At 35.4% G+C, this 26717-nt stretch overlaps 1 protein-coding gene across 3 annotated transcripts in view; it reads left to right on the plus strand.

Moving 5' to 3' along the window:
• The window catches only part of MTA3 (metastasis associated 1 family member 3), a 116252-nt gene that overhangs the window by 22406 nt on the left and 67129 nt on the right, over nt 1–26717 (plus strand). For all 3 annotated transcript variants that reach the window (XM_015283839.4, XM_040697577.2, XM_015283840.4), the window contains exons 5-7: nt 7873–7936; nt 9490–9607; nt 21918–22020. In XM_015283839.4, the coding sequence (XP_015139325.2) occupies nt 7873–7936; nt 9490–9607; nt 21918–22020 (285 nt within the window). The remainder of the gene's footprint in view (nt 1–7872; nt 7937–9489; nt 9608–21917; nt 22021–26717) is intronic.

The raw sequence follows: 26717 nt of genomic DNA on the forward strand, positions 1-26717 counted from the left end.
TAAGAAGGCAAGTTCAATCACTTAGGAAGGAAGAGGAGAAAGCTAAAAGCGATAGAGAATAGAAAAGGCTGAAGCATCTGCAGTTGCTCTTGGTAACTACAGATCTTGAACTTTTACTGGCATCTTCAGCAAAGAAAAGAAACTGAGTTTAATTCTCTTTCTGTGTGTAATTTAAGGCAATACAATCATTTTAACTTTATTATTTCTACATATTTTTAACCCAAATGGCAGAGAAAATGATAGTTTCCCTTCTATCCTTGCCTCTGAAGAAACCCACCCATGACTAATTTTATTCTGATTCGTGCTTAAAAACACATCATCTTTTACATACTCAGTGATACCACTTTATAGTTAATGTGCTTTAAAGTTATAGCAGATTAAATTTCTTTGTACAAATAATTCTAAAGTTGTACAACCTGTAAAGTTGTGTTGAATAATTCTGATGTAATTTGGTTGCATTTAAAATCTTGTAATACAGTTTCAGACCCTATTCCCATATTTTGTATTTTGCATCACACATTGCATGTAATTTTCTTTAAGTATAATTAATTTTGGTATAAGCATAATGATTTTTTATTTTAGTCTTGTTTGTGTTTTATGTTAGGTGATGCTCACTGTGCCATTTTAGTAACTTTAGGAAGGGGCATACATTGTGACACTAAAAAAAAACAGATTTAGAAAATATGCAGAGACATATACAAGAACCATAAAATATCTTGAGTAAGAAGGGAACCAAAAGGATAATTGATTCCATCTCCTGGCTTCACACAGGACAAAACAAATGTGACAGTGTTGTCTTGTAGCCTTAGTGTTGGTGTGGTGGAAGCTGTTGAAGAATGTATAATTGCACTGACTTCCTAAATGATGGTATGCAGTGAAGGACAGCGTCAAGATGTTCTCATTTGGGTTTTTAGGGCAAGGCTTGTTAGCTTTGTTCCTACCTGTCAAGTTACAAGTGAAACTATTCCTTCCTCTGCTTCCTCAAATGTATAAGATTAGTAGCACTCCTCCAGTGATAAATTACCTCCTTCCTTCCCAATTCTTGCTTATTACAAATGCAGTTTTGCCATCCCCTGTAATCTCCAAATTTTACAATGGTGTTATACTGCCATGGACTCACTGAGCCCTCTCCTTCATTGAGTAGGTGTACACATCACACAGTGAATGCACACATAATACATGGTGCAGATAGTTCATCTATGCAGTGTCAGGACCCAGCAAGGGACTGAGTTGAACCAAAGTGCTTTGTATTTTAGCTTTGATTTGCAGAGATTTAGCATTACTAAATATAGCATTTTGGAAAGTCATGATAAGGCACAGGGGAAAAATTGTTTAAAAGTTGTCATCATGGTGAAATTGTTGGTTGATGTTATGAAATGCGTCATGCAACTCAGCATGTGGTGAAAAGGATCTGCCAAGTATTTGTATAGCAATTTACAAAAAAAAAAATCTCTTTGGAAAGATGCACTGGTTATCTTGGTCTTTGTATTTTCATTTTTCATTGATGTTTCAAGAGTTAGTAGGCAACTGTTGTAAAAGACTGGATTAATTTATTAGATTACTTGTGCTTGCTTTTGAATTTAATGCTTCATATAATTTATGTAAAAACTTTTTTAGCGATCAGTGTTCACCTTACCATTTCATTATCTTTGCTTGCTACCAGCTAAGTTTTACGTGCTATCTAACATGTCTACATTTCAGGCTTGAGGTTGGTTTTTGGATTTTCTTTTTAATAAACTCTCACAGAATCAACTTTCATTATACTGAGCTTTTCTTCTTTATGATCTTGTTAGATCTCACACTAGTATTACTATAAACTATGCAGGTATATAGAAATGCTTTTTTTCTTCCTTTGTGTAGAACACACCAAGTGGTACAAAGCTCAAAGACAGCTCATTGGTAGGATGGGACAGGTCATTTTGTAGTAGTATTGTGACTTTCTAAGGTATGGTATGCTAGAAATTGGTGGTATTATCTCAGGATGTTATTGTTCTCAGCAAACAAGAAGCTTTCAGCATACAGATGGGTATGAATACATGAGCTACAAAGTTTATATAATTTATATGAGCTTTCAATCTTTTTTTATTTTCTAATGTATGTCAGACAAGTAGATAAAATGAGTGAATCTACTTTGAATAGGCATATACTTGGTCATTTGGTTTACTAAGGATTTCTTCCTTTCTGGATTGAGTTTATTTAGAGCAAGGTGGCTTTTGAAGCATGTCTGATGTCTGTCAGTTTTGTTGTTTTGTATTCTATTTTTTTCTTTTGGCAGTATTCTTGGAGAATTCTTACACCAGTAAGATTCTGGTCTAGATTGTACTTTTGTCCTGTTCTCAGTTATGGTCAATAGCCAATACTAACAATAGAGTATAAGAAAAAAGTATGTTTATTGGTAGAAGGTTATCAGTTAAATACCTGAAAATTATAGTTTTTCGCATAGTGACATAATTGCAAAGCTGGAATATTTTCTGTAGTGCAAAGCTTATATAGTTCAGGAGCAATGAGTGTTGCTTCTGGGCTAGGTGACCCAGTAACGTCATGCTGAAAAATCGTTCCTAGCCAGCCTCCCGTGGCTTTCTTGGATACATGTGTATTGCTGCTTTTCTGCTAAAAAGTAATTTATTTTCCTTTTTAGACTGAATTAATCCCTAGAGGGAAAAAGAGCAATGACTTGAGTTTCCTGTTCTAGTCTATATAAAGTTCATGTACTATTGTGATAACTGAGATAAGAAAACAAAGTTCTGCTATGCCTAGTTCAAGAAATTGTTTCCATGTTATGATCTGGGTCATGTTCTTGGTATTGTTCTTTCTATTCCATATATATTCTCTTAATGAAAACCCTTCTCAGAAACAGAACTCAATATGCTATCAGTGATTTAAATTGAGATGGTATAATTGTAAATCCAGTCTTTAAGTCATAATTTCATAGAATTGTAGAATGACTTGGGTTGGAAGGGACTTTAAAGATCATCTAGTTCCGATACCACTGCTGTGGGCAGGGTTGCCAACCACCCACATGCATGCTTTCATAGATGTAGATATTTTTATCTTAACATCTTCTACAACTGTTCAGTAAGTTTTTATCGTAGTGTTGCTGAATGCTTCGGCTCTTCTGCGAATTATGTGATAGTTGGTGTATACAAACTCTATAAATTGGTACTGAATGGAAAGTCTTCATATTTGTCTTTTAAAAATGAAGTTGTTCACACTGGAAATGTTTTATCTTCTGATCAGGTTGTCATTAGGTAACTGTTGTATGAGCAATATAAAAGTTGGAATTCAGGAATACTTAAGCATATGAAAAAAAAGTAATTTGAACATTATCTATAAATTATTTTCTGGAGTTTTGTCAAGTTTTTGTCAAATTACAGTGTCAACCGTGCACAAGCATTCCAAGACAGACTTAACCTGTAAATAGCATCAATTTGGAGTGCTCATAAGCATAACATTTCCTAATATTCTCTGCAGTTACATTGTTCTAACTGTCCAACTAGTGGTAAAGTTTCGTATTTCAAATTTCTACTGAGACCAGCATTTTTTGATCAAGATCAACAAGAGACAATCAGTTTACCTGTATGGTAATACCCATGTAATACCTGCATGGAAATACCCAATGTTATCTCGCCAAATTCAGGAAGGCAATGAGTAACTGTTAATAGCAGAATTTCAAAGTCTGTGGTGTCACTACTACATATATTATCTTCCTTCTTCAAATGGCATCATTATGACTAATGCACAGCAAGTTCCATTGACTTGGTGGGAACCCAGAGGAGTGAGTTCTGAAAGATCATGCTCTGTGCCAGCCTTACGCAAGATGTAACTACATTATAACAGGAAATTTATGGGACATAATACTATAGCCATCCGGCTGCCTTTTCCACTTTTGTGGCTTGTGCTGCTTAACAGATACTTAAGTATTGCATTTCTTTTATAATTTATTTCTGTAATTTTTGCTGGTATATTTCCTGTCTGAATAGATAATTATTAAAACAAGGCTTACATCTCAGGGGCTGTCTTACTGATCTGGTGAAAACAGGTGAAGAAATAGCCTGCAAGAGTGACAGAGCAGAAATTGTAGAGGTTTCTATTGTTTTAAAAGGATGGACTGGGCCAAAATAAGAACTTTAAATGATAAAAATAGTTGTTGTTGATTTTGATTCATTCTGGTACTTTTAAGATCTGCTTTTCATCATTTTTTAAAATTATTTTTGTTGAAGAATTTGTATAAAATATAACTACAATATTGATTACTTTAAGAAAAATCTTACGAGTTTTGCACTATCCCTATAAACACAAGCAGAAGAATAGCTTCCTGAAAAAAGGAAGAAAACATCTTTCTGTTCACTCTCTTGGGACTGTTGCATACCATGATGGTTAGTATGTCTTTCCATTTATTTATAACCTTCACTAGTTTCCCTGTGTTTATTTGCTGTTATGTTGTAAATTGTTAGCAGCATTTTGGTTTTGGGACTATGAGGCTCTCTGTTTGGGCTGCTGAAGAATATATTTTCTGCAAAATCATTGCAGCATGTTCCCCCCCTCCAAAAAATAAACCACTGATTAGAGTATTAATGTGAAATAGGCTTGGATTTCAATTCTGTGTCCTACCAGAATGGCTTTGTTGAAATAACTCAAGTAGGTTGTAGGCATGAAAAAAGAACGAGATTGTTAGGCATCCTTTAGCTGATGTGTGCATGTGGCCATGAATTGTCAGATATTGGTGGAGCTAGCTGAAAGATACAACAAAAGATTTAACAACTGGACAAAAACTTCTATGGCATAGCAATGAATGACAGTATAATGTGTGTAAACAACATTCACGTGCTTACTGGTTTAAAGAAAAAGCTGAGTTACAGCTGAGCTTTCTAGAGCAGGAGAAGTAATTGAATCCTGAGTGGTTTCTATAATAGAAGCTGATAATACCATGAGCATATATCCAGGTAAGCTTTGTTATTTCCTTCTACTGAAAGATCTGTAAGTAACTTTTTTGTTTGGTTGGTTGCTGATTTAATACTCTGGCAAGTTAGTTGGTATTGTTGTCAGCTAAATGGAGCAACTTCTTATCTTTTATCAGTTTAAGTACATTTAAGTACCTCTGAGAGTAGAAGGGATTCGGCAGGGGCAATTTTATGTTATCAAAATTAAATTGTAAGTGAAGACATAAACGCTAACTTATTTTTCTTTGCTGTTATTTCTATTGTTGTTGAGGTATGCGAAAGATCCATTCAACATTCATACAAGATCAACTTTGCCTAATTCCCTGGGAAGTAATAACGATTTTTTTGAGCGTTAAGAGACAAAGTCAAAACCAGGAATGTAATAGCAACATCTTTGATTCGTTCTGATGCTATTTACCAGTAATTTTCGCTGTTCAGACCAGTGAAGTCAGGAATGCTGCATGGTAGAGAAGTACAGCTTAAATCAGAATCACAATTGAATGATGATCAGAAGGTTCATAGTTGAATATGAATCTGAATGTTAGCACCTGTGTAGATCATAGGATGGCTTTGGTTGGAATGGACCTTTAAAGGTCATCTAGTTCCAGTGCCCCTTCAAGGTTGCCAACCAGGAAGTCAGATACTAGTCCAGCTTGCCCAGGGCCCCATCTGACCTGACCTTGAACTCCTCATTCCTTGAGGTGATCATAACTTCTCTGAGCATCCGTAACTTCTCTGGGCAACCTGTTCCAGCACCTCACCATCCTCTGAGTGAAAATTCCCCAATAATATCTTATTTAAATCTCCCCTCTTTTAGCTGAAAATCATTCCTACCACTATCAGACCACATAAAAAGGTCTTGTCTCCCTCCTGATAAGCTGCCTTTAAGTACTGGAGGACTGCAGTGAGATCTCCCCAGGGCCTTCTCTTTTGCAGACTGAACAAGCCCAGCTCCCTCTGCCTTTCTTCATAGGAGAGGTGCTCCAGCACTTTGGTCGTTTTTATGGCCCTCCACTCGACCTGCTCCAACAGCTCTGTCTTTCTTGTTTTGGGGGCCCTAGGCTTGGATGCAGGGCTCTGTCCCTTCTTATGAATGGCAGTGATATTTCTCTTTATCCAATCACTGAGGCCAATCACTCTACATCTTGCTGCAATGTGGTTTAAGCCACAAAAGGGCGTTTTGATTGTTAGTACTGGAAGAAGAGGTGAAGAGTACAATGGTGGTTAAGGAATATTTAGGGATGCATCATCTTAAGTCTGTACTGAGTTATTTCCTAAGTATACATGATTGACAGTTGTTTGACAAGATACTGAGCTAAATGCATTGATTTAACCAAATTGACCATTTATAGTAGGCTCAGAGGATCTTCCTCTGGTTGGGGTATGCGGGGGAGGGGAGAGAGAGTGAACAGATATAGAAATGAGGGGATTTTATGCCTTTTTATTCTATATATTTATAGTAAGAATTTCATGCTTGTAGATCATGGAAGCTGGTAACTATAATACAGATTCTTTTTCTTGTGTTGTTCCTTGTAGTTGATTGGTTTACCTGTTTCCTAGTGCTTCTTTTTATTTTTCATTTTAGCATTTTGTCTAGTATTCTTTTTTTTTTTTTTTTAATTTGAGGATATAATCCATACATGTGAAAAATCTTAGAAACATATAAAATACTAGTAATGATTCCAGCCATTAGGTGGTTAAAATGCTCTACAAATAAGTCCGACATCAAATAGAAATTCACTCAGTTGGGAGATGTGCTGTGGAAATTAATCTTCTCTCTTAATGAAATAAAATGAGGCTTTGTAAACGTTCATCAGTAAGGTATAAGGTCAGTCAATACTATGCCCTTTCAGCCACAGTGACAGTGAAGGAAAGCCTCTGCCATAATTGGAGTTAAATAAGGGTAGACTGGAGTGGAGTGAGCATACTAAAGGTGTACAGAACAGAAGTAAACTGCAGAGGTAAACTATTTAGCCTTTAACACTAAAAAAAAAAAAAAAAAAAAAAACCAACCAAAAAACAAAAAACAACAACAACAACAAAAAAAAACAAAACCAGTTAAAAATGATGAACTGTCTTCATGATATAGCACATAATTAATCTTCAGACTTTAGTGTTCTGGAATTATCAAGGTGAAAAGCTTCAAAAAATCTTCCAAGACATAATTGATTATAGAGATGTTTTCCTCATTCTCTACTACGGGAATCTTCTCTCTTGCTGTTGTGTGTTGTGCTTAGGTTTTTCAATCTCATTTTTCCAATGCTTCTCTTTGGAGTTGTGGTTCTTTTGACAAATGCTGAGACTGAGAAAAATTCAAGTTTATATTAATGAATGTTTTAACTCTGTATCCCTTGATATCCAGCGGTAATGAAAGACATTAGCTGCGTTTTGGATTTTTTGTGGTTTTTTTTTTTTTGCAGTTAACAATTGGCATGTAATATTTGCAGTTGAGTTTAACAGAGAACATTCTCTGAAATAAATAAAGGATTTTTGCCATAATATCTTTGAGCGTTGTCTTTAAATCCCAGAGGTCCCTAAAGTTATTTATGTCTTTTCTAGTGTTTGTGTGGTAATCTGTTACAAGTAGGAGAATAGATTTGTGGAGAAGGTCCTGTTGTATGTCCAAGACCACTAGAGCCTCATGGTAAATACTGCCCAAATTGATAAGAATTGAATAAGAGTTAGGTGCCTGAAATGCAAGGAGTAATGTCTTGTTATAAATAAATAATTGAATTGAAAATAGTAGCATCAAAAAAAAAAACCCCTATGCTAGCAAGGTGATTCAGCACACTTAACATTTTTCATCTATATCTATTTGCGTTGCTTTAAAATGAAGTTAAATTAAAAATAAATTTGCAGGGCTTTTTTTTTTTTTTTGACAATAAAAAAATTAGCTTTGTAAAAATAACAGTTCTTTCTTATGTTCATTTAGGGGAAAATGCAGTGTTGCACTTCTGAATGAGACAGAATCCGTGTTGTCGTATCTGGAGAAAGAGGTAATGTTTCTGATTTCTATTTGTATAAATATTGGGATGGCTTTATGTTTGTTCTGTTTGGTTTTGTTTGTTTGCTTTATGTCTGTGTTTTCAGTAAATGGGTAAACAATAGTTTAAAACTGCTTTATTGAATATTATGTTAGAAAAATGTTGAGAACACTGATTTTGAAAGTGCTTTGGAACGATAACTGAAATGGCACGTTACAGGTTTCTTAGAAAATAGTTAACTCAAAGTAATTCACATGCATACAGTCAACAAAGTACAGTTGGAAAGAGTATCATAGTGAGATAGCAAAGGAACAAACAGAGAAAGAATGCTTACCCGTATCCAAAGATTTAGGGTCATGATGAAAAACTCTACAAAGGAGGGATCTCCAGAAAGTGATCCTTCCCCAGTGGCAGGCTGGGGTCTAGGAGGGGTGGAGCCAGCTTCCACCCCTTCCAGTCACACAGGTGAATTGCCTAAACCTGTGCTGCCAGGGCTGACCAGTCCTTGCCTCAGGTGATCAATCAGTGGTTCAGGCCATGACTCAACAGTTCCCATACAACAGAGTATCTTACAAAATAAAAGTATGTAGACTTTTTCATGTAGTGGATACTTACTGAAATTCACGACGTGGGATTTTTCTGGTTTTGTTCTTATTGTTCTCTAGTTGTTGTGTTGTTATTATTTTTCTGTCTTAAGGTTTTCTAGAAAGACAAATCTTCCAGAGACAAAATATTGTATTGTAAAGTCAATGGGATGAAACAGGGACGCTCTTCCAGAGGGTAGCGTAACATAGGGGTTTAATTTTTAGTACTCTGAACTACTGTAAACAAAACACCTCCTTTCCTTTCTGGTAGAAGAAAACTAAGATGTTTAGCTTTACTAGAAAGGAAACAAATTATCCATGAATTTGAAAGATAGGCCTTTAAGCTAGTTTTGTAATGCAAAATTTCTTTAAAAATAAGTGTATTTTTATTTGGAAAGTCTTAATATAATATTAAGCAGATGGTGTTTTTTTGGTTAGAATTAGCATTTCTTTATTTTCATATTTCTTCACCAAAGCCACTGATAATCTGTAGAACGCTTTTGAGAGCAGTGCTTAACCTTTACTACAAATGGGTGTACAAGGTATGTCAATACTATTTTTGTGTAAGCCCTTCTCAGGCACTGCCAGTTTTTTGTGCTGTTTGAGACTTATTTATGAGAAGTCAGTATGGTAAACTATTTAGGAAAGGGAACATTACATTCAGAAAGTGGTTAACAGATTTTTGTTTTTTTAATCTGTTGCTATGTTTTATGAGTATTGGTCCTTTCATCACTGGTCTATTCTGAAATAACTTCTAGCAAAGAGAAAAGCTTTGATTAACCATGTAAAAGTATTCACGTGAAAGATCTGCATTCTTTAAAATGATTAATGTTTCAAAATTTTCATTCTTCTGCCAATCCTGTAGTCTGTAAAAGCACATGAGAGGGGTTACTTTAATTATTTTCACGTGGAAGCTGTGGTAGATCTACAAAGCTAATTCTGAAGTTCATTATGCTCTTGCAAATGTATCTTCTTTTTTAGGATACTTTTTTTTATTCATTGGTGTATGATCCATCACTGAAAACACTTTTGGCAGACAAAGGAGAAATCAGAGTGGGGCCTAGATATCAAGCAGATGTGCCTGACATGCTTGCAGAAGGTAAATATTTGCTTTCTGTATAGTTAAAAAATATCCTTATCATGCAGTGTTATTTATGTTAGCATTCTGAATTGAACTGGTCAGTATCGAAGCTGAGAAAGTAAAGTATTAGGAAAATTGTCTTACAATATCTATGGATATCAGTAGGTATTATGAAGAAATAAGGAATGCTGCTTGAATAGCTCATGAAAAGACATTGTTAACAATTTACACATTCTATGATTTTTATGTAATTGTACTGCCCAGTTAGATCTTTCTTGCAGGCCTCATGGAAAAAAAAAAAAAACCAAAAACATTGAGGTCCAACCCATTCTGTAGAATAACGACACGGCCACAGAATAAGTGAAAAGTGTATTCTTTCTCTTCCTCTTAAAACAGACTCTGCTTATATAATGTATGCCATTTTGATCACATATTTTAAAATATTAGCTTACATCAAATCACTGTCTGTTCTCTAGCAGAACTGAACAAGTATGTGTACTTTAGTCTTTTACTACATAGGAGCTTTGTTTTCTTAAAACAGAAGTTAAAGTACAATATTTATTTGGAGTTTGGATGTTGATGTGCATGCAGCTGTATGTGTTTTGAATTATAGTATGCTTAGTAAATTTTAAATTTTCTTCAGTGAAACGTGAATTATACGTTGGTCACTGACAAAAGAAAAAGTTTCCTGAGAAATATCTAGATATAAATATTATTTTTAAGGACATTGGTATATATTCTTTGATTAAAAAAAAAAAAAAAAAAAAAAAAAGATTTTGCAACCGTACTATAACTTAAGTCAAAAGAATTCTGAATGCCCCAGATACATAGATTTGTAAGTTTAAATGGGGTGTTCTCTATTAGGGATGGACTTTTTTGCATGCTATACTTGTCTGTTGTACAAAACAGGTGTTATTTCTACAGAATTTATTTAATGAACTATATAAAAGAAAAATTATTCAATTTCTGGCAAACAGGAGGTTACATCCAGTTTCGTAGCTCATGTGTAATATTATTTTAATAACAAAAAATAAGCTATAAGAGGACTACTCTAGAGTACAGACTTATTTAGGCAATGTCAAGAATATTATACACTGCTATTCTTGCTATAAGACATGCCTTTCACAAAAAAAGCAAATAATTATGTAGATGTTTTTATGCTCAAGAAGATTGTTTCTCAGAGGATTAAGAAAATGACAGTCTTAATATACTTAATGAAGAAACCAGAAAGCATCAATGTGATTTGAAGTGTTTGACTGAAGTGTGAGGGCTTTCAGGATGAGTTGGCATTGTCTGCCAAATAGGAAGCTTTTAAGTAGCAGAATATAGCAGGAAAAATTATTAACAATAGAGACTAATTCAGGAGCAATGAACAATACATCTAAAGTGAATGGTTTTTTCCATGGAAATTTTACATTTAGGAGTTGAATTTTTAGAAAAAAAAAGTTACTAAATTCTGAAGCTTACCTTTGAGAGGAATCATATAGGGTCCACCAATGGCAGGTGGAGAATCCTACACCTAGGAAGGAATAGCTGCATGCGTCAGTACAGGTTAGGGTCTGACCTGTTGCAGAGGAGCTCTATAGAAAAGGACCTGGATGTCCTGGCGGACACATTGACCATGAGTCAGCAGTGTGCCCTTGTGGCCAAGAAGGCCAGTGGTATCCTGGGGTGCATTAATAAATAGAGCTTGGTCAGCAGGTCAAGAGAGGTAGTCTTCCCCCTGCCTTGGTGAGACCACAGCTAAAGCACTGTGTTCAGTTCTGGGCTTTTGGTTCAAGACAGGGATCTTCTAGAGAGAGTCCAGTAGAGGGCCATGAAGATGATTAAGGGACTGGAGCATCTCCCATATGAGGGAAGGCTGAGAGACCTGAGACTGTTCATCATGGAGAAGAGAGAAGTGATCTTTTCAATGCTTATTAATATGTAAAGAGTGGGAGTCAAGTGGATGAGATCAGGCTCTTTTCAGCAATGTCCAGCAACAGGACAAGGAGCAATGAGTGTGAACTGAAACAAAGGGAGTTCCATCTGAATATGAAGAAAAACTGAGCGTCACAGAGCTCTGGCCAAGCTGCTGAGAGTGGTTGTGGAGTCTCCTCTGAAAATATTCAAGACCCACCTGGACACTCCTGTGCAACCTGTTGTAGGGAATCTGCTTTAGCAGGGGGGGTCTGGACTAGATGGTCTCCAGTTGTGCCTTCCAAATCTTGTGATTCTGTGAAATCCTTGCTTTAGTTAAATTAGTGGATCTTTCTTCTACTATCATTAAGACAGGGTTTCAGTCTGCATTACTATCTTTGTTTTTTCACACTCCTTGTTCCCCAAAGTGTAACAAGTGATACCATCCTCTTGATATCTTCAGTAAGCAGTAAGAGTCCATCAGTTATTAAGATTCAGAAGCACAAGTTGTCCACAAACCAAAGATCTGATGGCATTAGAGACCTTTTTTTTGTCATCTACACATATTTTCAGTGACCAGTTGAAAAAAATAATTTTGTTTTGGAAGGATAAAAATATCCAAAATACAGTCGATTTGGCTAATTGTGAATTTGTGTTTCTGCGGCCTTCAGACCTTAAAGGAAAAGATGATTCAGCTGTTGCTGTGTGTAAGCTTTCAGCTTGGGAGTTAATCCATTTTGATATGAATGCACTGGTAGATTTCAATAGACTAAAAATTTGAATACATTTTTTTTTCAATATTCTTGTAAGTTATTTTCTGTCTAAATGAACTACTAAAATTTTTTGTTAATTGAAGGACTAGATGCTTTTTTTTTTTTTCCTTTCAGGAATGGATTTATTTATTTTTAACTGACATTACCGTTTCTCCTTCTTTGAAAAGAAAATCCAACTTCATGCATAGGCCAAACTTTGGATAACAAAGCATGCCTGTTTTTCTCTTCCCATGGGTGAATTGCGTAACTTTGTCTTTCTTCTTAATTTATTAAAAGAAAAGAATAATTTCTTTTTAGAAGATTAAAGGATTTATTAAAATCAGGACATGCATTAAGATATTATAGATCTAACTTCAAAAGTCTGTGTGTGTCACTATATGCTTACTTGTCAAAGGACACCCATGCAGATAACTTTATGTGGAGGTGGTCATTGACGGGCATCATTGTAAAACAGCCTTCCAAAAGATGGAATATATTGTTTATATATATGCTTTCAAATACTAATATATTAGTTTTCTTATCTGACAAATAGCTACAATACTTACCTGTCTCAGTATCCCAGTGACTTCTGAAAGGATTCAGTTTTTTAAATATGAAAAACAAAACAAAAGTAAACTAAAGCAAGCAAGCAAGAAAACTTCTATATCGGTGTTTATAGCAACTTCATTACTTCCGCCTCCCTGGAGGGAAGGGACTTCTGTTTGGGTGTGTTTGAATGCATGTATGGAGAGGAAGGTGGAGAGAGCTCAAATTTTTGGTGTCTACTTACCAGTGGTCATGTATTTCAGAACAGACTGCATGGGGAATGTAACTTTGTCTGTTGGGTTCCCAATACAAGCTGGAGCCATAATTCTGGTTAGTAGACTAAAACATAAGATCAGATTTGCAGAAATACTGGATGGTTGCAGTTCATCTGATATCAATTTGAACAGTATTTTGCCAATCAAAAACATTGAAGAGTGCTGAAGAATGTATATATTTTGTCTTTCAGTTCAAGCAAAGTTCATTTATAGTTGATTATTTGACTCATAATCAGATTAAAAAGTAATGTTTTCAAAGGTAGTTTAAGATATATTTCAACAGATGTATGGATAACTTAAGTGGTGGTTAGTCATAAAATCTCAAATTTTCTTAAAAACTTCCTGCTGTCACTTCCATACATAGCTTGGCTTTACCATCAATATTTCTTCTGCTTCTGATCTCCCTTTGCCTGTGAGTGTTGCTTGAGAGTGTTTTAAATAACATTTTGGAAATATGATACAGGGATACAAACATAGGAAGAATACAAATGGTTGCTTGATGAGCTAGTGTGCAGAATTCTGTCTGCTGTGAATCATATGGTGGGTAAAGATATCATTGAGAATTGATAGTGCAAAAAAAGAAGGCAGTATTAGATGGACTTAGAAGCTAACCTACCTTTTGAAATCCTTTAGAAATGTAAGTGCTTAAGAAGAATATGAAGAACATAATTTATTTGTAGAAAGATAATCTTCTACACTCTTGCAGTCCTTATAATAAACAAATGCAAGCAATGTTAAAATCTCATCAAAAATATCTAAACTTTGTATCAACACTGCTTTTATTTGTAGTAGTGAGTTATACTTAGTAAAGACTATAGTTTTGCATAAAGACCAGACCAGATTTCAACAGTCTAATACTACTTCTATTATAAGCATGTTGGAGTAAAACTACAGTTAGTTAGGTAAGAAATAATATGATGGTTGAGTGAAACCTTTCCCTCTCCCCCTATGTCATGTGCTCCAGTTTGAAGATTGTGAGTCTTTTTGGTTACTCCTATTGTATTGGAGAACAGGAGATGATACACTACTGATTTAATTTCTTTTGAGAGTGATACTAAGTAAGGCCCTCTCTCTTTTAACCACATGTTCAAGTGTTTTTTCTGTTAATATAATACTTGTTTATTTTCAAATCTGTTTTTGTTATGGGATAACATTCTGTTCCATTGTACAACGCTTATCTCAGAGAGCTGAAACACTAATTCGAGCAAAGTGCTTCTTATATCAAGCATCTCTTCTGTACAGTCTAGGAGCAAGATGCCTGGTCCTTTGCTGTAGGTGGGTGCAGCTACCAATTGTCTCTGATCAGTAACTTCTAAAATAAGTGAATAACCAAAACATACACTACCCCTTGTGGGGACGGAAAAAACAACAACAACAAAAACAGAAAAAAAGAAAAAATACACACACAAAAAACAAACCCGAAACAATTAACTATTAGCTTTGTGTTCATAATTATCACAATTATTTGGTTAAAAAGCATACTTTCATTAATTGTTCTGAGTGTGTTCAAATTGCTATTAACTTTGACAGATTTTTTTGGCTCTGTTTTATATACCAAGGTCTGTATTGCTCTCCTTTGTGATGTGTTTGGATTTGTTTTGTTTTGCTTTTTTAAGAGGAACCTCTCTCTTCTACTGTTATGATGCTGAGTTATGAATAAATTCTTAGTACATATTCAGTCACTGCTGATATTAGCATGCTTAACATCACCTGACTTTTCTATTAAGCCTTGAGACAGGACCTTGAGCATTTAGCAAATCTCAGCCTAGAAACATAAGGAACACTCAAAGATCAGCAAGTTCAAACACTAATGTGATAACAGCATTAATACTTAACCAAAAACCTTCCATATGCTTTGATTATGCAAATGGTTATACACTAAAAAGCTTTGCACGTGCCTAGTGTGTGATTCAGGTAACAGAGCAAGCAACAACCTTTAAAAATTTGTTTTTTCTCTTGTAAAAACACGATCTGTTTCCTGAGACTAAACACAGAGCCATTAACCAGAAAGTAAATTGTAGAGGGAAGTAGCCTCTGAACTTTCTCTGCTTGTTTTAGTCAGAGTAGGCCAGAGGCAGGGATGTGTTTGGGGGCCATTGATTCTTACCCTCTTAAAGGTAAGAAACTCTTACTCTTACTCTTACTCTTCTTATAACCCTCTTAAAGGGTTATAATACCACTTACATTTTTCGTACTAGTCTCCTTCTTGACAGCTGTATGATTTATGTGCTGAACAACTAAATGAATGTTCATAGGCTCTTGCTCAGTTTTACTATAAATTGAGCAAACAAAACACATGTAAATGACCTCTTTTTGCCTGTTTTAGGTAAAAGCTTCATTTACTTTTGCTTACTGCAAGGGAAATCTGTACTTCCGCACTGCAGCCTCATACAGTACAGAAGCCCAATTGGGTATTGCTACACTTTGCTTTATGGAACATGGATTTTTATGGAGTCTTGTAAGGAGTGTAAAAATAGATTTGAAAAAAAAAATGTGCACCTATCTTTTAGATTACTTAATGATTTTAAAATATTTGCTGCATTTTGCTATAATTTTATGGTTTATTAACTGCATGCATAATTTTAATCAAAGAAATAGCTATATTAAGTTGGCTCTTTTAGTATTTTTATGTTATATAATGTGGTACTTGGACATTTTAAACTTTGATTCTCAGATAATTCACAATTTCTGTGTTATCAGTCAAATGATAGATTATAAGAGTTGGAAATTACATCTGATAAAAACCGTTCAACAGTTTGAAGGCAGTTATTCAGGTGCTTCTGCTTGGGGATCGTTGGAGTGGTCTGTCTTCCCCCCCCCCCCTTATAAAAGCAAGACTATTGTTCTCAAGTTTGTTTTAGACTTGGAGAAGTCAAAGTTTTAGCATTCGTAACAAGAGCTATGATTTCCATCTTAAGGAGATGCACATCTGTTGCCATTCGTTTCATATGGTTTTTATCAGCATCTTGTTTTTCAACAGCTTGAAGGAGATGGTCAAACTGATATTTTCTCTTGGCATACTGGTTTCAGCCCATGGTGAATGATCTGTACTGTGTCGTTGATATGGAAGACTGTATGTGATTGCTGTTGGAAAGATGTCTTTATTATGGCTATAGAGACTAGAATATATATGGCTATAGAGACTCTGAAGCTGTTCAAATATCAAATGAGTTCTGTGTGGTAGTTGGCCTTACAAAGATACCACCTATGTATTGTATGCTGTGTATGTGCTTATTATCCAAAGTAATGCTATGCAGTGAGCTCACAAATTGCTCTTCAAGTCACAACATCTTAGGGTTTAATTGACTTTGCTGTATTTTTCCACCTCAGTAACTTTGCCTAAATGGGCTTATTACACGTTCAGTTTTTGTGTCCTTTGCTATTTTACTGTAACCATTTTTAAAAGTATGATTTTCTTTCAAGTTTGTTTTGTAGGAGATGAAAAACAAATGTCAGATGCAGATGAAATGTGTTTTACACTTGAATAATTCAAAATATATTTCATCCTAAAGAAAAAGTAGAAGTTCTTATCTGAATTACATATTTGGTTTAAATTTATGCAAACAAATAGTCCTATTTTATCCTTAGCGTAGATATTGCTGTAGCAAGATATTGCACATATTCATAACATTGTTTATGTAGAAAGAAATAAATTGCAGGACTGCAGATTTTATTATAATTTAATGGTGTGGGATTTTCTTTATTTGTTTCTCTTGGAAGAACGCTGTGTCCATGTGCTATGGTATCGCTCTTCCCAAAACAAGTATTTAAAATATTTAGTATGGTAATGTTTTTACTTATAAATAGTACAATTTTTGACCGTGTTTTCCTGAAAACTGCATGATCTCATGTATTGTTCTTTCAGGAATTCAGGAAAAATTGTTGTAGTTACTAGTGTTAGACCACTGCACAATGCTAAGTTGAACAAAACATCAACTGAAATGGGGGCAAGAGAGCAGGAATCTTGCTGCAAGTCACACTGTTGAGGTTTATTCATAGATATTAAAGGAGTTCAAGAAGACGGTTCCAAAATAAAGGTGATTTTCAGGTATCTCTAGAATAATTGCCCTTGCCTTTGAACCAGAAGGTGGCCTATAAAGTGAGGAACGGTCTGTTCTGAGGATGTTATGCCTCTGTTTTCCCAGATCTGTGGAAGTTCCTTTTCATGAATACTGATCTGCAGGGTTTTGCAAAAGTGACAACATTATTAGTTCCTTTCTTCCAGCCCTGAACAGACATTCCTGCCATTCTTGATGCAGCATTATGGAGAAGTTGGTCATTACTGCCTAGGAACGGCTGAATTTGTTTTGAGTCTACTAGTAATTCTGTTTAATTTATCAAGTCCTAGATTTCTAGAAATAATCTTTTGAGTGCTTTGTGAGGTCTTGTCTTTTCTTCATCAACATCTAATTTATAAGCACTGCAAGACCAAGCACTGGGAGAGCACTAAAGTCTATGGAGTTGGAAGTTTAATTTGGAAGGATTTCTCAAGTGGAGAATGACTGAAAATTTTTGTAGAGTAGAGCTCCAGAGGGTAGGAAGCAATTGGAATATATGTGGTTTACTGGCTTAAAAAATGCTCACCAGCTGTTTTAAATTGCCTACTGGAGACCAAGAATGTGCTTCTATCTCCTGGTAACTTTCCTTTGAGGTCTCTATACGTGTAATCTTCATGTAGACTGTTTTTCACTGCTAGTGCTCTTATGTGTGTTATGTTAATGTATGAAGTTTTAGAATACCATTTCTATAAATTATAGAACACATTATCTGAAGGACTAATTAATATCTTGTATATACTACTACTATCAGGCTAGTTAATAAGGTCAGGGGAAAAAATTGTGCTGTAATTGAACAATAGACAGGTAGTTTTCCTTTTGCTTGTACTATCAAAATAATCTAAGCTTTCCAATGTTAATTTAATCAGAGAAGTTAACAGTATGTATATCAAGTTGAGTTTAAGGTTTTGAATCTTTTTCTGGATGATTTTTGATGACCAACACTAGTGGCAATCAGAAGTCATTTTAAAAAAAAGTAAAAAAGGAGTAATAAGAACTGTCTGCACAGCTTCTATGAGAAAGTTTGTGATTTCCATTGGTTAAGATCAAATCATCTAGCTATTTACAATGAATTCAGTGTATGTAAAGTTGAACTCATGAAGTGTCAGTAAATATAGTTTGTATAACGGTCTGAAAGATGTCTTCCTCCTATCCTTTATGCAAAACTCCTTTTCCCAGTGGCAGTTACTTGAAAATTTTATAGCCTGTTTTTTCTCCCCTCCATCCTGCTGTCAGTTGTTCACAAAAAGCTGTTGTGATGTCTTGTGATAATTAACCTCTGTATATTCATTATACACAGGAGAAACGTGCTGGCTGCTTAAGAGTGGAGCTAAGGACGTTTTATTGGAGGAGGAAGTTTAGATTTTACTTTAGGCAAGCAAGTTTGATATCTGAAACTTTGTTCATTGCTAAACACCACACACATACAAAAAAAGAAAAATGTGATACTGTTTTTCTTTACTAAGGTAAAGAAACTGTTTGCCAGCAGTCTTAAATGTCAGATCAAGAAGGTGGTTCCTGAATTGAAATCTCATTTTCAGTGATTAGTTGTCTGTTTTTGAAGTGTTACATCATACATGAAGCTGTGTTCGAAAAGATGTAGGATTACCTGCAGTTAATAAACTTCCCAGCAGTTCAGACAAGAATCTGCTAAAAGCTGTATCTCCTAAATCTGGTCCTGCATTTCAGTAATGGAAATTTCATTGTGTTGCGCACTGTACTGGACTAAGGGAGAGTAAGAAATGTTAAGTAACTATCTTCCGTATCCTTGCAATATAGCTAAGAAATGTTGTGCCCATTTCACAGATGTAAAACTGAAGAATAAAGGGTAGGAGTTCACTGAGATCAGTTTTTTTTCTGGGATACATTACAAAGAGTGTGGCTAGTGGGTTGAGGGAGATGATCTCCTCCTCTGCTCCGGTGAGACCACGTTTGGAGTACTGTGTCCAGTTCTGGGCTCCTCAGTTCAAGAAAGACAAGAATCTTCTACAGAGAGTCCAGAGGAGGGCCACAAAGATTATTAAGGGTCTGGAGCATCTACCTTGCAAGGAAAGGCCGAATAATCTGGGTCTGTTCAGCCTGGAGAAGAGAAGGCTGAGAGGGGATCTCATCACTGTTTATAAATATGTAAAGTGTGGGTGTTGAATTGATGGGGGCAGATTCTTTTCACTGGTGAGCAGCAGTAGAACAAGGGGCAGCTGGCAGAAACTGGAACACAGGAAGTTCCATATGAACATGAGGAAAAATTTAGTTGAGGGTTACGGAACTCTGAAACAGGCTGCTAAGGGAAGTTGTGGATTTTTCTTCTCTAGAGATATTCAAGATCCATCTAGATGCGTTTCTGCATAAGGGAATTTCCTACAGGGAACCTGCTTTAGCAGGGGGGTTGGACTAGATTGTCTCCAGAGGTCCCTTCAAATTCTGGAAATCCTGTGATTTTTGAGTGAATGCCTCTGAAAAGACGACATACTTGTTTATTTATGGGATCTTTTTAAACTGATTTCTTCAGGACATGTATGTAACTTTTGTTCCTGAAGAAAAGATCTTAGCTGTGCTGCTTGACTGCAATTTAAACTATTTAGGTTCATTTTCTTCCTACTAAAGTGATAATTCCTGCCATTTTGTCAAATAATAATAATAATAATCAGAAAGAAAGCATATCTTGTAACTGCTTTTTGCCAGAGACTACATATATATTGGATACCTCCCTGTCTACTATATTTGAAATATTAAGTGTCACTGCAACAATTATATTGCTTTTCATATGGACTCTTTTGGGATAGATTCTGTTGCTTTTATTCTATCTATGTATACTGCCATTGCAATCTATTGTTTGGCAGTATTTCAGATTTACTTTTATCAGCAGTTCAAACAAGATTTTGTAGTAAAAAAAAAAATTAATTACCTCTAATTGAAGTAGGACATCTGTTAGTCAATTTTAAATATCTTTTTGCAAACTCGATTCAGGAGAGTGACATCTTTTGGTTGAATATCTGTGTTATGTTTGTATTAAGTTTTTCTTTTTGTGAACCATGGCCTATCCAAGTATTGGGTATTGTCATACTTCTACATTCAAGATCTCCAGCATATGATGTCCTGAAACAGTTAAGTAATATGAAGGATACTTTAAAACCATATTAACAGATTGAAATGAAGTGCTCTGAGGTTATTTATAAAATAAAGAACATCACCCACAATGTGTCTGCCACAGATGGAATAAATGAATGTATTGACAAGTGTGTAGTCCATTGAATAAGTTTATAGACAAAAAATCCTAGTCAAGCGTGTTAGAAATCTTGTCTCTAGTTCTGAATGTGAATTAGTTTAAACAGAAGCATAAGTCCTATTAGGCAGACAAGGCTTTATTGCCTGTGCATCAGAAAAAGTTAATTTGGTTAGTTTTTCCAGGAGTGTTTCTGACACGTTAGCTAAATATCACGATGCAATTCTAACTTGTGTTTATGGCAAGGATGAATATATACCACATTTTCCTTGCAGAATTGTTGCAATAAACAAACATGCTGTACGTAATAGGATTTCAGAAGAACTGGTGCTTGGTTTGCAGTCTGCGTCCAGACTCTCACAAGTACAGTCTTTTTCATGTCTTAGTGATATTATGCATACATAGACTATCCGTTTCCATGAAGTCATGAGAAATAACAGACTATAATTATTTTCTCTGTGCTCAGAGAGATGAGAAATACCTACGCATGTTAACTTTTTGAGGGAAAAGGCAGGCTTTTTATTCTTGCAGTATCTCACAAAAGCCAGAGAGAAGTATTAGAGGCTAACTGAACACTTGAGTTCTTCACATCTTCACTGAAGGGAGAATATGCTCATATTCTAAAATACCAAAGGTGTATGGTGATTTGCTCTTGTTATTTGTTGTGGTTCCAACTGTGTTGGCCATGTTGCATAGACAGATATTCTTATGCTAGTATATTGTACCTTGCTTATTTAATCAGCCTGTTTTGTGTTTCTCATTTCACAGTAGAAGTTACTGATATAGCAGTGAAGAAAAGATCTAGGCTACAATATGAATGTGAATCATTTTAGTGTTTTTATACTGTGTGTATTGCTTGGAAGAATAATGCTTTTTAATAATGAACACAGCACATTTAATTTCTGAAAACTCCATTGTTGTTTCAGCCATGTGTGTGTATGCAGATTGCTCTGTTTAGACAATTGGGCTTAGAAAATGATTGTGTAGTGTATGGTAACTTTATTGTGCTGTAGCCTTATTATTTTGTAAGTGGGTTTAAGTAGCCAGTATACACTGCAATTGTAATAGCATGATTAATGTTAATAATACAGATAATGTAAAGGCTGAGAGTAAGAGGTGGAAAAAATAATTAAATGTAGTAGGTAGTATAGTTCCATAATGATTTATGTTTTGGAGTTGTATTCAGATTACAAATTGGATTTTTAATTGCTGTTGCTGGTTAAGTGTAAAATTAATTTTAATGTGACCAACTTTTATATAGTTGAGAAGCAATTTAAAATCCCCACTGGTTATTTATGTTTTGGTTTCAAGCTCGTGATAACATTTTATTAAAGTTCTTTGATACTGCACCTTTTAAGAATGCCTCCTTAAAACAAATTAAAATTCTGATGTCAAGGGAAGATACTTATTTTACAAATGTTTCAGTATGGAATTTAGATGAATAACTGCTGATTATTAAGTATTCCATATGTGTGTATATATAAAAATGTACAATGTCTCTTTTAAAAGTAGTTCAAGAAGTACACAGAGAAAAACATTGTGAGTAATAAGTGTTTTGTCCCATCTACCTTTTGACAGGAGAATTAGATGACAGAGAACAGGCAAAGCTGGAAGTAAAAATATGGGATCCAGATAGCCCCCTTACAGACCGTCAGATTGACCAGTTTTTAGTTGTAGCACGGTAAGATTAAAATCCTCTAATAAAAAAAAGAATCCTTTTCCTTTTTTCTACTGATTATTTATTCCCCTTTATCATGTTACTCAACTTGTTTTACCATATTGTGAGCCCTTCTGTTTCCCACAGTTAGCTAAAAGAAAAAAATCAGAGCATAAACTTCTGAATATTTATTGAGTTTATCAGTACAGAAGAGAGAGAAAAAGAGAGTAAGTTGTGCTAGACTGCCTGTATTTGAGACTGTAGTAGATTTTGATCTTTTAATGTAGACATCATTCTGTTTTCCCATCAGAGTAATTTGAAATAGGATTTCAGTGCTAATATTTGTCTTGTACTACAGTGTTTTGAATTTCATAGTGTAATATAAAGAAGAAATAAAGAATGTGTAAACAAATGCAATGGATGCAAAACTTGCCAGATTTGCATATAAGTTGACTAACATACAGTGCAGTTATTTCAGATGAATGTTGAAATGAAAGTTGTGAAGTGATGCTTTTTATTAGTGGAAAAAAGTGGTCAGTTCAATTTTATAAATTAACATATGATTATGCAAACTAATTTAAGGAACATTGAAGCCCTTGGAATTCATAAATACCTTTTAAAATAATTTCTCCACTTTACAGAGTTTTGACAGATTTTAGAAAATGTTTTTACTGAAGGATGATTCTACACTTGCACAATAGAGTATGTTTCTCTCATCCTTCAATTCACAGTTAGGAATATATTACAGAAGTTCTGTTCTCGCTTAGAAAAAATGCTAACAGTACTGTTGATTGTGGCTGACATAGAGATGTTATCCTGATTTGTTCTGTCTCCGTTTTTTTTTTTTTCTAAGCTGATTGCAGAGCATATTCTCAAATCTTGCTAGGCAAATAATCTTTTAATACTGTTTCCAATTTTTGTTCTTCTTTTCTCTCCTTTGGAAAAAACAGTTCAGGATAAGAGTTAAAAACAAAAGGAGAAATTGCTTTATATTTTCCAGTTTATGTGTGGAATGAAATGAGTTGCTGATTGACTATTTTACTCTTCCAGCTTAAATGGAGTTGCACAATTATAGGATGACGTGAGTTGAAAGGGACCCACAAAGAACATGGAGCTGAACTCCCGGCTCTGCATGGGACCACCCAAAATTCAAACTTGATGAGAGCATTGTCCAGATGCTCCTTGAACTCCTGCAACTCAGGGCAGTGGCAACTGCCCAGGGCAGCTTGTGCCATGCCCACTGCCTTCTGGTGCAGAATCTCTCCCTAACCCCCAGCTGACGCTTCCCTGACACAGCTCCATGCCGTTCCCTCGGGCCCTGCTGCTGTCACAGTGAGCAGAGCTCAGTACTGCCCTCCACTCCATGGAGCTGTAGCCATCATGAGGCCTCCCCTCAGCTTCTCTGCTCTGGGCTGAGCAAACCCGGCGACCTCAGTGCTCTTTACACACCTTGTCCTCCAGATCCTTCACCATCTTGGAAGACCTCTTTTCCATGCTCTCTAGTAGCTTATGTCTGTAATATTGTACTCATCTAGCTGTTTGTTGGATGTTTTGTCCAGAACCATACTGTGGGAAAGAATATCAAAAGCTTTGCTGAAATCTGAAAAGATTACATCAACTTCCCATGGTCAGTGGAAGGTCTTATGTCCTAAGATGAAGATTTATAAAACTGATTGTATGTCTTTGCAGAGTTTGTTCTTTGCAGAGTTTGTTCATTGCCTTCACATCCATCCGCTTCCCATTTTGCAGCTACCCTGGGGAGTTTAGGTAGTATACTGTCAAGTTAAAAATGTTCTCCTCTGGAAACAGTTCTGCCAGTAGGCAATCTACTGGTAAGTAACAGAACAAATGACTGAAATTTTAAGAGAGAATCTCTTCTTCCCCTTAGCCATGACATCATATGAAGTGCTGTGTATGCCCTGACAAAGTCTGCATTCATGTAGAAATTGATAAATTTCAGAGGGAGAATTATAGGGAGAATGGGTCTTGTTTCTAGCTGCTTAACTGTAACTACCAGAGATCTTGTGGTAGGTGAATCACTAATGACATCTGACTGACATCTTGTTAGAGACGGTCACTTTACTGATGTTCTTCCACAAACTTCTACTTATCTTTGCTGCTTTTGGACTGACTGGAACACTTTCCAGGCTTTTCTCTATGCTCGCTTTCACAGGCTTCAAGATCAGATTTTTTGTGTGTGTGGTTTTTTAACAGACTTACTGATTTAAAAATAATCCTGTGATAATTAGGGCAGCTTTAAATTCAGTATATTGTGTGCTTGCAGGTAAAGGCTTTCATTATTCTGGACCAGTAAAAGTTGCTTGAGTATGGAATTGGTATTATGATCTGATTAATCTGTTCCTGCAGACTCAGAAGATCCCTCTGCTATATCTTCATTACAGTTATCTGGGCATTGGCTGTGCCTGCTGGGTTTCTAGTGAGATATTATTTCTCTTTTGTCTGAAAACTGTTTTTGCAAATTTGAAATTCTGTCAATAAGAACTTTTTCCTAGGTGGTTTCTTATGTGTAATTTTGTTGAAGAGGGCATTTGAAAAACCTTTCCATATGATCTTTTTTAAACTTGATTTCCCTGGTGCAGTATCTATTCTCAGGTGGGTTTTTTTTTCAGTCTACTTTAGGTGAAAGAAGAGTTGCTCTTGACCTTATAGGCATCAGGTTTTTCAGTCACTCAATCGTACTCTGTTAGAAGGTGATAAAATACTCTTTTTTATTTGTGTTGCCCATTTGCAAGAATATATATATTTGGCCTTGTGTATGTAGTCTGATGGGATTTGTTATTGTCTCAGGAGCAAAGAGCCTTTTTTTTTTTTTTTACATTTTTTTTCATTGTCTACAGTTTTCCAGCCACTCTACCCCAAGCCTGTAGCATTGCCTGGGGCTCTTATGGCCAAAGTGCAGGACCTGGCACTTGGTTTTGTTGAACTTCATCCCATTCTTGTGTCAGAAGACTCGATAGATTTTTTTTTTTTTTTTTTTGCAAAGTTTAAGAGTATTTGTCAGGAAAGACCCTTAACCTTGGCTTCTCTAAGGAGTCTTGTTGATTTTGTGGATTTAAAAATCTTGAAAGTATAATGCTGCTGCTACTGAAGCATGATTTGGATGAGGGGTCTTAATTAAAGTAGCAAAAGTACCTGTTAGAGGAATCCTGGGGCCTCATGCTAATGTACTCCAGTTTGTGGGGGTTTCTTTGTTTGTTTTTTGATAACACAGTGTCAATTATACTCTGGCAAAGACAATTGTGACACCATTTTACATTCCATTCAAATGAGATATAACTTAACCAATTTTTATCCTGTGGTGTGGCAACAATTCTTTGTCTACTAGTTTCAAAGGACAAGATCTGAGAAGCTGTAGCAGCCACTTAGAGATTACAGATTTGTGTACATCAGCAGACAGCACAGTCCAGTAGAAACTGATTTGCTGAATGAAATGTCTGGTGCTTGTGATGTAGCATCCACACTATTATATTTACTTCTTGTGCAGTTTTAATTTTAGGCTAACTTTAATCTGGTCTTCTGGACTTAATATCCACTGGTATGGGATACTGGTGTTTAACAAAAGAAAAAAAGGAAATTAAAAAAAATCCATGTGTTTAAGTGGAATTTTTGGTGTTTCATTTTCTGCTCATTGCATTTTCTTCTTTCATTGGGTACTGCTGAGAAAAATCTGGCTCCATCTTCTTCATCTCTACTGAGGTTAAATCCTCAGTTAAATCCTCTCTGAGCCTTCTCTTCTCAAGGCTTGACAATAGGAGGAACATTTTTAGTTATCTTACATTAAAGAATACACTTTGGTGGCTTAAGCTACTTTGGCTGAACAGTGAAATTTGTTTTGCCAGCAGGTAGGTATAGGCAAAAGTGTGTCATTTGGGAATGAGCACTGATGAGGATTTTTTTTCTTTTTAACGTTTTAAAATCACTCTTTCATGGTAGTATTAGTAAAGTCACGCAAGGAAAAAACAAAGGAAATGTATGAACTTTATATTGATATACTCCTTATGTGTGTGTTTTCAGTGGGGAGGAAAAAAAAAAAAGAACCAAAAAAACATAGCCAGGGTTTTCTGACTATTTCTAAAGTAAATACTTAAGTTTTCATTTTGACTGCATGGCTAGTTCATATGGAGTGCAGCATATTAGTGTGTTAAGTTTTGAGACAAGGTAAATATTTAACAGTCAAATGTTCTAGAATTCTACACTTTTTTGGGTTGTCTGAAAAACTCAGTCTTACAGAAATTGCCAGGAGTTGATTTTGAAATACAGCTGCAGATGCCCCATCCTTTCTCCTTCAAACAACTCACTGCCTGTGCTTTATGGCGTTTCTGGGATGTTTTGCACTCACATAACCCATAGTCCAGCACAGCAGTCATCATGATTGTAATCTTCTCCTACTGAGTACAGCATTGGAAGTGATGTCAACCAGTTCTTCAATTCTTGCCTTTTTATCACTTTCTTGAAATGAACCTAGTGCTATAACATCTCTTACTTTTGATTTTATGTACTGGGTAATGTCATCCATATATGCTTCTACCTGGAAGCCTGAAAATTTTGTAAGCAGCTTAATGTGATAGAAACTGACTTCTTTGTAGTTTTCCTAATGTGCTCCCATTTTATTTTAGAAATACGGTCAAATAAAGTAGTGTTATTTATGCAAGAAAAAAGATAAGCTAGTAGGTAGGAGCAGAAGGGAAATACAGTCATGA

This window comes from Gallus gallus, chromosome 3 (assembly GCF_016699485.2).
Source record: "Gallus gallus isolate bGalGal1 chromosome 3, bGalGal1.mat.broiler.GRCg7b, whole genome shotgun sequence".
In the NCBI taxonomy this organism is placed as follows: Eukaryota; Metazoa; Chordata; class Aves; order Galliformes; family Phasianidae; genus Gallus; species Gallus gallus.